The sequence below is a fragment of the Scatophagus argus genome, chromosome 23, assembly GCF_020382885.2.
Source record: "Scatophagus argus isolate fScaArg1 chromosome 23, fScaArg1.pri, whole genome shotgun sequence".
NCBI classification, from domain to species: Eukaryota; Metazoa; Chordata; class Actinopteri; family Scatophagidae; genus Scatophagus; species Scatophagus argus.
The window spans coordinates 4646323-4658822 of NC_058515.1; the positions used below are offsets into that span (position 1 = coordinate 4646323).

Sequence of the window (12500 nt, forward strand, 5' to 3'; positions counted from 1 at the left end):
GTTTTTGGTCTCTAGTCTCATCCTGTGTCTACCAGATTTGTCCCAGTGAAAATGGTTCCTTGAAAAAAAGTCAAAATTGGTACTTTTTTAATAAAGGCAAGTGGAGATAGAGAAACGTGGTTTGCACTTTAAGTAGTCATAGCCGTCATAGCCAAGACAGACTTTGTAAAGCTCTATCCTGCCTGCAAAAATGCTAAAAAAAAAACTAATTAAAAAAAATATTTAGTGTGATCATCGTCATTTAACAATTTATCCCTGAGTAAAGTTAGATAAATACCCCATCTTTCCCAACTGTGGTTTCAGGTCTGTTCCACAGGGCCATAGCTCAGAGTGGAACTGCCATCTCCAGCTGGTCTGTCAACTACCAGCCCCTCAAGTACACCAAGATTCTTGCCCGTAAGGTTGGCTGCACCTACACAGAGACGGCTGACCTGGTTGACTGCCTGAGGCGCAAGAACTTCAGGGAGCTGGTGGACCAGGACATCCAGCCAGCTCGTTACCACATTGCCTTTGGCCCCGTGGTGGATGGTGACGTCGTTCCGGACGATCCCGAGATCCTCATGCAGCAGGTGAGAGTCTGTCACTGGTATCAAGGATGACACTGCAGATATGGTCTATACTAGATTTTTACTGTGCAAGTAGAGTGACTTGAGCTGTGATGACACATCAGACAGAGGAGAACACAAAGAACTTGTACTAGTAGGTGTGAGTGTGACCTTTCCACAGTGACATGACATTCACCAGCTGGTGTGAAATCACACCCTAAACGCTGTAACACAATGAAAAACAGCTGTGGCATTGATGGTGTAGATAGCTTCTGTGGTATATTTTAAACCCATGGTTCAGAACAGGCAGAAGGCAATTGCTCCCTCTGGTGTCCCAAGAGGGGGGCAAAAGTGCCCTCTTGGATGCCTCTGTGGTAGATAAAACGTGATAAAGTGCCCTCAAGGATGGCCCAATATGCAAACAACATGATGAATGTCCTCTCACGTGTCCTTTCAGTGGGGTAAACATAATGTAGTGCAATAGTAGGTGTCCTTAAAATGGAGAAAATGCAGTCCAGTGCAATATAAGCTGCTAGAAAATTAGCTGCTTTCCATGTGTCTCTAAACGGTTTAATAGTTATAGTTCCCTGTGTGTTTTTATTACAGAGGTACGATAGCTACAGCATCTGAGTCACCGTAAAATATAATTTAAAAAATTTAATACAAAGACAATTTTAATATTATGTAACTGTTTCACCTTAAATGCATCATGACTTGCTGCGCACAGGTGCCCCACTGCATACAGCTGGTGCCCTTTTTATTTTTTCACCCCCGCCCCTCAGACAGCCTGAGTCCACCACTGATCATCTCGTACATACAAAGTATTCGATGCAGGGTGCATGTCTGGGTTGTGAGCACTTCAAAGAGTGAGTTTCTCCTCTTAGCTTCATTCGCAAAACTATGAAAGGTCCTGTAATGTGAAACAGTACAGTAGTTCACAAGAACAAGGAAAAGGTTGGTAACAGTCCAGAGAATGAAATTCTTTATTTCATATTACATGACGTGCAGGTTTGGGAACCACTGCTTTTAATTATAAAACAGTGTATCCACAAGTCATGTCACATTTTGCATCAACTCACTTTTCCTTTCACATATTTGATCTCTTAACCTGTTGCTGAAGTCAGTAAGTTTAATTTGAAAGTGATTATGTGAAAATGATGGAAATGGCTCCAAAAAAAGAGGAAGAAAATGAGACACACTGAAGGAAAGCTGGTGAAAAGAAATACAAAACACAACACAAAATAAGAACTGCCCTTTAACCAATGACATTCTGTCTATTAGAGAGGCTGGAAATTTGTGTGACTTTTGCAGCTTGTTTGCAGCTTGTCTGATTTGAATTTAAAGATGACTGTACTCACCAGCACGCTTGGTTGTAGAGAATTTGGTTTTATGTCATGCACAGAAACTCTGCCCTTTGAATACAATGTAAGCACTAAACATATTTTCCCCTTTTGCACCACCAGGGGGAGTTCCTCAACTATGACATGCTAATAGGAGTGAACCAAGGAGAGGGTCTGAAGTTTGTGGATGACAGTGAGGACAATGACGGCATCTCAGCTGCAGCATTTGACTACACCATCTCTAACTTTGTAGACAACCTCTATGGCTACCCTGAAGGTGAGGCACACCAACATTATACTTCCTTTGAAACTTTAAAGGCTCCCATATTATGTCCTCTACAGCCTCTCATGATGAAACCTTGCAGTGTTGTCATTGTTGTTTAAGTTTATTAGTGGCCTAATTGGATGAAATCTTCCTCTCTGCACACACAGACTGAAATGAATGGAATTTTTTCCTTATAAAAAAAAAAAACATGGTTATTAAAATAAACAGCATAAGTTATTGTCACAGTGCGATGATGAGCTATACATGTGATATAATATGATAAATGTGTTGCTGTACCTGAGGTGACATTGCACGCTACATGAAGGGATGCTTGCTTTTTGCTGACATTATTGTATGCTTTCTACAAAAAAAAATAACGTCAGCACCAAGGTATTCAAAGCTGCAGCTCCCAGCAGAAAGGGAAATTTTTATTTACGTAGGCAAAGAATAAGAAAAGAGATTTAAAAAAAAATGTGAGCCCAACAAAGTGTATCAACCCAGACAGGCATACTAAAGAGATCGCCTATCATCGAGATTATCTTTCACCGTGGTAGGTCTGTGCTTTGGCCTTTGAGTCTCTGTGGGCACTAATGCTGTCACTCATCATCCCCCAGGCATGCAGCTCCCAATCACAGTGTTGTTGTTCCTAACAGATCAGCTGGCAAACCCCTCACAGCGAGCCACAGTCAAAATACGGACACACTTGGATAATGCAGTCACGATCCCTCTCAAGTGCCTGTCACTCATTCTGCTCTCTGAGAGGCATATTCTCTCTTTTGGCCTTTGTGTTGCTCTGTCTGTCCTTTCAGTTCTCCATATCTCTCATACATACAAATACATTTTCTATTCTAGTTTAACTTAGCAACGCGTACCTCTATCTTCCCCCACCACTGGTTTCAATTTCTTTTGATCATTCTCATCTCTCAGAATGTTCTGTCCCTGTCATTATGTTCCTCTTAACTTATCCCAATTTTCTCTTTTTTCCCTTTCCTTTGTCACTTGTCTTTTCTCCCCTCCCACACCTTACCCTCCAGGCAAAGACATCCTGAGGGAGACCATTAAATTCATGTACACGGACTGGGCAGACAGAGACAATGGCGATATGCGAAGGAAGACCCTCTTAGCTCTGTTTACAGATCACCAGTGGGTGGCGCCAGCAGTGGCCACTGCCAAACTCCATGCCGAGTTTCAGTCCCCAGTTTACTTTTACACGTTCTACCACCACTGCCAGACTGAGACGCGACCTGAATGGGCTGACGCCGCCCATGGAGATGAGATACCATATGTGTTTGGCGTGCCCATGATAGGTGCCACAGACCTGTTCCCATGCAACTTCTCAAAGAATGATGTGATGTTGAGCGCTGTGGTCATGACTTACTGGACCAACTTTGCCAAGACTGGGTAGGCCTTGTTAATTTTGTTATTTCATTTGTTCTCTTTCTGTAGTGTGACTGGTGTATTACCCCCACAGTAGTAGAGTTTGAATTATCTGCCTCAAGATTTTGATTCCCTAATAACAAGAGGGCTGTACCCATGGATCGGGGCTGATGTTGGTAGAGTTGTTAAAGGTTTAGTTCCTTGTCTCACTTTGTTGTAAATTCATACCAAAAGAAATGAACCACGCTGATTAAAACCTTGACTTGAAATCTATAACTGAGTTGTCCTCTCTGTCCTCCCTTAGGGACCCCAACCTTCCAGTCCCTCAGGATACCAAATTCATTCACACCAAGCCCAACCGTTTTGAAGAGGTCATCTGGACCAAGTTCAACTCAAAGGACAAGCAATATCTCCACATCGGTTTAAAACCTCGTGTTAGAGACAACTACAGGGCCAACAAAGTGGCCTTTTGGCTGGAATTAGTCCCCCACCTGCATAGTCTGCATGAGGAGCTCTTCTCCACCACTACTCGTTCACCACCAGGCCCTTTCCCAGGGACCCACAGACCGTGGCCCAGAACACCTGGCCCTCGCACCACTCGTCACCCCTATCCTACCTTCCCCTCTGATCCTGAGCCCGAGGGTTCAGAGCGTCCACACCAGGACCTGTTCCCTGGAGACACCCGGGACTACTCCACTGAGCTGAGTGTGACAGTTGCTGTGGGGGCATCGCTCCTCTTCCTCAACATCCTGGCCTTTGCTGCTCTCTACTACAAGCGTGACAAGCGGCATGAGATGCGACGTCACCGGCTGTCTCCTCAGCGGGGCGGCCCTGCCAATGACCTGGCCCACAGCCAGGAGGAGGAGATCATGTCCCTGCAGATGAAACACTCAGAGCATGATGCTCACCATGACATGGAGCCACTCCGGCCCCATGACATTCTACGGCCTGCCTGCCCACCTGACTACACACTGGCTCTGCGCCGTGCCCCCGACGACGTGCCACTGATGACACCTAACACCATCACCATGATCCCCAGTACTATCACCAGCATGCAGCCTCTTCATGCCTTCAACACCTTCCCCTCCACTGGCCACAACAACACCCTGCCCCATCCCCACTCCACCACCAGGGTATAGTAGGGACAGGCCACTGTGGACCAGGAAGACTGGCTCTGCCATTGATCTAGAAGGGAGCCCTCTGGATGTGGGCCAGTGTTCAGTTCTCTTATTCTCTTGATTCTCCAAAAACAACTCCATCTCCTCCATGTGCTGTCTAACTTAGCAGCTCCACTGGTGGGGTGTGGAGAACCAACTGAACTGCACGGCAGCAGATGATCAGTTTGGGGGTGATTTGGATCTTGCAAAGATACAGTTTTCAAAGGTCGGACTAAAGCCTCCTGACATTCGTCAAAGGGATGAATGCTTTTTGCCCTTTGCTGTTTCCCCTTTTCTTTATCCTTTTGTTTTTACTTTGGTGTCTTCTCTTTTTTCTCTCCCTGGTGTGTTATGTGCATATATCTTTCTCTTTTCTACATCTGTGTCTTATCCCTGCTTTGTTCCTCTCATTCGACATGTGATTCTCCCTCCACTCCCTTGCTCAAAGGATTCAAAAACTACTGAGCTGTAGAAGGGGGCATAGAGTGCATACAGTAATCATATTGCTATGAAAACACTGATATCTGATATTTTCATTCTACCAGCATTCTTGGTGCCAAGTATGTACTACTGTGTTTGCTTTCTCATCGAGGGAGAAAAAAAGTAAAGAAAATTCTAGACTATTCCTATTTACTGTCAGTTAACAGATGCTGTGTGTTCTCATGACAAAGTGCCAAACTGGCCCTTGATTGTGTTTTTTCTTCTTTGTTTCATCTTCTGTTTCTGTTTTTTTTTTTTCAAGCATTTGTTTGTTGTTTTTTGTGGAAAGAATTTTTGCTGAAAATATAGATATAGAGAAATGATATATTATAGTTATATATAAATGTGTACAAAGGAGAAAGTATATAAATGGGTTTCTCAGTGGGGGATCTATGCATGAATTATTTTTAAAGATGACGACTGGAGGAAAAGGACACTGTATCTGTCAATGCACGTTTCCCAAATCTAATCAAATCATATCCGTCCACTCTGGATATTTTGTCTTTTGTTTTACCTCACCGAACAAGAACATCACAGGAAATCTAGTAACCCAACAAATCCACTTCACCTCCCAGTACCCATTTACTGAAAAAAATCATTGTCACTGATCTCAGAAGATGTTATGGTCAAAGCAACAACTGTGAACACTTACACTTCTGCTCATTTTCTTTCTTTGTGAGGTTATTCAGTCTTATTTCTTCAAGCAGGTAATGCAGAATACAACAGCACGCCCGTCATCCTCCAGTAGCTACTTTTTCATTCCATCTGTGTGGAGATGATTGTTTTCTTTGGGCATGTCAGGTACCAGATCTGTTGTTGTAGCTTGCCTCTTCAGAATTATTTTTCTATTTCAGTGAGGGTGAAAAACAAAACAGAGGCAGGCAGCTTTTGCTCCTTTACATACACCTCCTTCTCCTGTCTGCACCCCTATTTCATGCACATGCATATTCTGTTTGATGTGTTGCTATTAGAGAACGAGTGTGTCTGTGTATATGTGTGTGTGTGTGTGTGTGAGAGAAAGAGAGAGAGAGAGACAGAGAGAGAGAGAGATATTTCAGAACTGCTTCACAGGTTAGCCATAATGAGACAGTAAATAGATAGAGGGGCAGACAGGAGGCAAGATCAGCCCCAAAACTTCCAAAATGATCTCCTTCCTGCTGCATGCCTAAACACCCACAACATTTCAACATGACTTACTCACTCCCTTCTCTTCTCTCTGCCACTTACCAGCTTGGTGTTCAAAACTGACGTCCCTATCGCAGTGATCACCCCTAACACCCCCGGCCACCTAACCGCTAAACACATGACTTCACTGTGTCAGTGCTGTTCTACACAATTTATGACCTCAGTTCAGCTCAGCTTTTATCCTCACATTCAAGGGTTCATTCACTAAGCTAGTGACTTTATGCGAGCTTGTCGGTTGTTAAAAGAAATTCTAAGCACACTGAGGTTGACCAGTGGGCCTTCAAGGCCTGCAGCATAGAGTTGCGAGATGAAAAGGGGGCTTGGATCTCCTACACAGGGTAAAAGCAACACAGCTGACAACTGCTGTTTCTGATTCTGCTCTTTCAAACAAGAATGTGCAGGCCTACAGCTCATCGTGGGTAATGATCTGGTTGATACAGTATGTTAACTAAAAAGATGTAATGTTTGAGCCCACAGGAACACATGGTAGCCTACATCCAGTATGGGAGAAGTTTGTCCCCGGTGCTGTATTTGCTTGTGCTCTAGCTTTAGCCTGTTTGTTTGTTTGTTTTCTATTTTATTATTGCCTAACTGGGTGATGGGGCAGGGCTGGAAGGGGAGAGATATACCTGGCTGCTCCTGTCAGATATTTTGTAAGCCCACTTGAAGGGAAATGTGCACAATGTAAAATGCAAAACAACTGATTTGGGTGTGCTGCAGGTAGATAGATGATGGACAGTAGCGCAAGAAAAGGTACACGCTGTGGAAAAGAGACTTTGGGAGGAGACTGGAAAAAGACTCACAGCCTTAAATGTAGAAATCAAAAGAGAGGATGAACTGACCTCTGGCAAACAACACTTGACATTCAAAGGCATGGCCGTCTCTCTACCCATGATGTTTGCCAGGATGATACCTTGCTGATGTGTCCTATGGAGGATCTGACATGTCCAATCAGATCCAAATGAACCCTTTTGTACTCACTCGTGCGGATGAGGAGGCAGCAAGGGGTTGTGAAGTAAACCTCACCACAACACAGCCACAGTGTCACCGCTGGAGGTGAGAAAAGACGCAAGGTATTCAATTTGGTCTGTTCTTTTTTCCTTGTCCATTTTATAAGCTAACGCTGGAGGGCGCCATTGTGACAGAATCGCTGCAGTGCGCCCACGCTGAGGAGAGAGGATGTGTGAAGAAAATGACCAAACTGGGAGGCAGGACAGGGACAGACACACAACATCCAGAAGAGGATCAAAACTGTACATTTTTAAGTGTAAGAATCAAACAGACAAATATTTGTAAATATTAAGTTTCTTGTTTGTTTTTCTTTTGTTTCTCTTTTTTTTTTTTGAAGGAATGAATGAAATACTTATTTTGTGACAACAAAAGACAACAGGTGCAGTTTGCCAAAAGAAAATGGCCACTTGCTTGCCGCAGATCATTTTTCATGCCATGCGAAAATGATTTTTTTTTTTTTCTGACTTAGTTGTTGTTGTCCATTATAATTTGGGCATCCTGTAGCATCATGATTTCTAACCAAGAAAGTCACTGTAGCAGAAATTCATCTCCACTGCAGAGGGCCTGTGATGCTGTTGTTAGCATTTGCTGGTTTCCAATGAAGATTACGTTTGAAAATTAGAACTCTACAGATTTAGTCTGTGGTTTTGTTGCTCTTCATTCTGGGATTGTAGCAGAAGGATCAGCTACACTTTTTTTAAAAAAAATATATATATATTGTGATCTAGCTATAATCCTGATCTTTGTAACAGCAGAGTATTTATGGGAACACCACACAGGCTAAGAGCGCTGATAAAAGCCAGCTTTGTCCAGCTACCTGATGGAGTGTCGGTGTAGAGAACTGGCCAATGATTCATGGTCAGCACTTCTAAACTGAGACATTAAACACAAGTGCAGTCAATGAAATGTTAGCTCACCTCACATGTAGCAGTGTTTACATGTAGCCACTCAATCACATGTGGGACAGACACGAGGGCTTTGATACCAGAAGATGCCTCACATCCTCATAAGAGTAATGAGATCCCCACAGGTGGTCCAACGTCCACACACTGTGTTGCATTGAAGAGACGGGGTTTGTTTTGAACTTCCAGTGATGTGATGTAGCAGTGTAGAGGTTCGTGTTCTAGACAGTTGTGAGATGGATGAAATCTAAAAGGTGCCGTGCACTTTCAGGCTGGACGTATGTGGACACACACCCAGCTTTGTCTGTGTTACAAGGTGACTGGCTGCAGCCTCGGTTTGGCGCTGCCTGGAAGCACACGGTTAACAGCCCACAGAGGTCAACACACACAAAGACAGTGACAGACGCGTTCTGCTCGGTCCCCATTGCAAAGTTGCACCTGTTGTCTTGTTTTTACATTCTTTGTTGACTTCAGAAACCCAAGACTTGAGACGAAGAAAAATGTTAAATAATGGAGTTTTAAAAAAGATGATTATTAAAAAAAAAACAAGTACAGTAAAACTATATAAATAAATGAGGTGATGATATTTCTGTTTACTTTAGAAGTTATTATACACTGTATGCTGTGATTCTGATCTGGGAAACATTAAAGACATTCATAGCCAGTCTGCCGATTTTGCTTCTTTATTGACTCAGTCAACAGACATAAAAACAGATTTGAATTCTGAGTACAAAAAAAAAGATGACGTATTTAATGTGATTAAACCTTCTTCATTTCATTTGGAGTATAAAGGATCGCAAAACTGAATTATATCAAAATACCTTTCTGTCACATGTACACGTACTGAATGATCTTTTAAGTGTAAATATATAACTTATATATGTTGGATATTTCACAGCTTCTTTCTGTGAAATATCCAACATATATAAGCCTTCATAAATGGGTTGCAAATTCATTAAAATTGAGTTAACTAAACAGCATTTTTATGATCACCGTGCTTAACAGCATTCAACTTTTCAATGTTAATATAAAAAAAAAAATCATCATTCACAAAAATCAGTCTTTGGTAAAGGTGAGCTCTATTTGCAATGATTTTCTTTTGTATCTGTGTTGCAAACTGTTGAGATAAAATATCTTATATCTTGCACTTGATGTTAAATGTCTCTTTGAGGCTTCCTCTGCATGCTTACATTTGATATTTTATCAAGTGGTACATGTATCAGCATGCTTTGCATATTCTTTGCCAAAAATGAATATTCTTATTAAAACTTTTCAGTAGTCCAATCACATTTAGATTCCCCATCAGTGAACACTGAGAAAGTGTATATCAATATCATGTTTATCAGAAGAACAAAATGTATAATATTTGGGCTGCAGGCCTACACCCCCGTGTGTCCTTAACCCTTCTTGAGGTTTGCAGGTTGTTTTAAACATGAGGTTTCCAATGTGCAATTGGTTTCACCTGTTGAGGCTATGCTAATCCCATCTTCCTACAGCCAGCTCTGATTGGTGCTTGGTCAGAGAAGTTATAAAAGCTCGTTCAATTGGGCACTCTTGTTTGTGCTGGATGTTGGCGTAGCTTTAGGTCATTTTATGTGTATGTTGCAGCACTTAGTATGTTTTCCATTAACTCCAACCATATTTGGGGCATCTGGTTAGCTACCTAGACCTGGGCTAGTAAAACTGGTTTTGACTTCTGCACATCCTGGATTCAGGATTTTTAACTATATTACAACTTATTATACACTTTTTCAAACATACATCTGTCAGAGCACAGATAGGAACTAGAAAATGCTGTGTACATGGCAATTTAAAAAAAAAAAAAGAAAAAAAAGCTTTTTTTTCTAAAAATCTGAATTTTAGATGATTACACAGTACTTCAAAACCAGGGAATGTTCACGTATTGCTAGCGTCAGAAAACATTAGAAAGAAACGTTACAAATGACTACGAGCCCATCTGTGAGTCTGTCTTCACTGCAGTGATGACCGAGGCAGTATTTCCTCCTGTAATACTACTTCCGGGGCACAATAAACAGCTAGTTTGGCTAAAGCAAACGCAGTTGTCACCCCCGAGACGTTAGTGATGAGATAAAGCAAATTTGTTAACCTTCTTGAAATTATCTTCTGAAGGTAATTGTGTTCATCATTTGAATTAACCACTCGAAGTATTGACCCTTTAACGTGAGCAAAATTATCCAGTTAATTAGCTTAGCTGATCCATTGCCTCTGCGCTCAATGGCATTAGCTAGTTAGCTAGCTGTATGGCTATTCCCATTTGTGAGTGTTCAGCACGTTAGTCCGACATTCAGACATATTGTGTATTTACATTCAATTTCACCGTTGGTTTAAGGATGCCTGGATGACAAAGAGGTTATTAGATGTTATTAACGGGGAGAGCGTTGCTAAAGCTTGACTAGCCACATCGAGACACGCCTTTCTTGTATTTAAAGCAATACGAATGTTCCTTTTGCGTTAAGTTGCTGCCACTTGCTGCTCATGTCCTCAACATCATCATAAGGATAGTTGTGTAGTGTTTCTTGTAGCGTCGGGGCTGAAAAGATTATTTTCATTCTCCATGAAGTATTTGTTTGGTGGTCGAAAATAGTGAAAATCAAAGGCGATGTTTAAGTTTAAAACTGAAAGATGTTCAGTTTACATTGATACAAAGAAAAGTGGCGAATCACCATGGGAGGCACAGGAATTAGGAAATGTTTCATTTCTAATTGTTTTAATTTTTCTGCCGATCGGCTGACTTACAGCAGGATGTAGAGCAAAACCTTTTAGTCATTTGACGAAATGAATCAACAACTGTCATAGATGGATATTTTCCTATAGTTTAAAGGAAGGCAGTTGTGAGGATCTGTTGCTTTTTATTATCTTATGATATATTAAACTATATCTGTGGGTTTTAACTGTCGGTCAGAGGTTGAAGATGGGAAATGATGTTTTTTTTTTTTTTCACTCTCATTTTATAGACCAAAATATTCATTTAAAATATAATCAGCATATTAAGAGATAATGAAAATAACTGTGAGTTGCAGCTCAGATGTCTGTATGTTTGTATGTTAAGATTCTGTCTGCTAACTTTATTTTCGTAGCCTCTCTATTGGCCCCAGCTGAGAAATATGACAGAACCACGCAACCCGGGGATGTCCTCCATCTCTCAAACAGCTCCAGTTCACACTGACTCCACCTCTCCGGCTGTAGAAATGGACCCAGTGGAGTACACCCTTCGGAAACGCCTCCCCCGGAAGCTCCCAAAGAGACGGAATGACGTCTATGTCAACATGAAGACTGATTTCCGAGCTCAGTTGGCTCGCTGTCAGAAGCTGCTGGAAAGTGGGGGTCACAGGGAGATCTGCGTCCATGGCCTGGGCCTGGCGATCAACAGGGCTATCAACATTGCCCTCCAGCTGCAGGCCAGTAGCCAGGGGGTGCTGCAGCTGGCTGCAAACACCTCCACGGTGGAGCTGGTGGACGATCTGGAGCCTGAAGATCCTGACGAAGCTGGGGAGCCCATGACGCGTACGCGCAACAACTCGGCCATTCATATTAAGGTTTTCTACCCTGACCCCTAGAGACCTGAAAAGAGGCGCCTTGCCTAGAATTTGTCACCAAGTTCTATTAGTGACCTCATAAACTGGTAGACAGATATAACATTGTTGTCTGGTTGGGACTGTGTGTGTGGAGACGTGTTGATGACCGTACTACAGGACTGCAGAATGGAACAGACAACATAGAGTTGTGTTGGCTGTATATTTATCAGTTAACTGTGTTGAAATGCTTCAAGTGGGACACATTATCCTCTTTTGTCATGAGTTTTGTCAGTTTCAAGTTGTTACTTTTTCACTTTGCATGTCTTGAAGCAACAGTGTTGTTTGCCAGGTGAAACATTAATGTAATAGTTGTTGACATGGCTGTGCCACAAGTAAATGTGTCTTTAATTTTAAGGTCTAAGGATCTGTGCAAGAGTTTACACTTTTTTGTTTTTGAAGCTGAACAAAGTTTAAATTTGAAAGCAGGTGTTGTTGTAATAAATGTCCACTAGATGTCAGTAGTCTATTTACATTTGGTTTCAAATCCATGACCTGCTGGTGTTGTATGTGTTCAGCATTTGTATGTCATGGACAGTTTTCAGGAAGACTTTGCCTATGATTTGTTGATTAAAAAAAAAATATTGGATTGAATCTTTAACTGTCACCTCTGAATCAAGGGCAAGACAATTTTGAGCAGGATGT

General features: G+C 42.0%; 2 protein-coding genes across 4 annotated transcripts in view; both read left to right on the top strand.

The window, feature by feature from the left end:
• The window catches only part of nlgn2a (neuroligin 2a), a 166253-nt gene extending 157333 nt beyond the window's left edge, over positions 1-8920 (top strand). The window contains exons 6-9 of the mRNA XM_046380881.1: positions 304-569; positions 2009-2162; positions 3185-3551; positions 3832-8920. Of these exons, the coding sequence (XP_046236837.1) occupies positions 304-569; positions 2009-2162; positions 3185-3551; positions 3832-4666 (1622 nt within the window). The 3' untranslated portion in view covers positions 4667-8920. The remainder of the gene's footprint in view (positions 1-303; positions 570-2008; positions 2163-3184; positions 3552-3831) is intronic.
• Positions 8921-9827: 907 nt separating this feature from the next.
• pop7 (POP7 homolog, ribonuclease P/MRP subunit) lies at positions 9828-12449 on the top strand. 3 transcript variants are annotated; one of them, XM_046380926.1, is made up of 2 exons: positions 9828-9859; positions 11361-12449. In XM_046380926.1, the coding sequence occupies exon 2, from the start codon at positions 11388-11390 to the stop codon at positions 11838-11840; it is 453 nt and encodes a 150-aa protein (XP_046236882.1). In that variant the 5' UTR covers positions 9828-9859; positions 11361-11387; the 3' UTR covers positions 11841-12449. The 3 variants fall into 3 exon arrangements, with proteins under 3 accessions (XP_046236882.1, XP_046236881.1, XP_046236883.1); XM_046380925.1 differs by lacking the exon at positions 9828-9859 and adding an exon at positions 10153-10392; XM_046380927.1 differs by lacking the exon at positions 9828-9859 and adding an exon at positions 10573-10879.
• Positions 12450-12500: the final 51 nt, after the last annotated feature.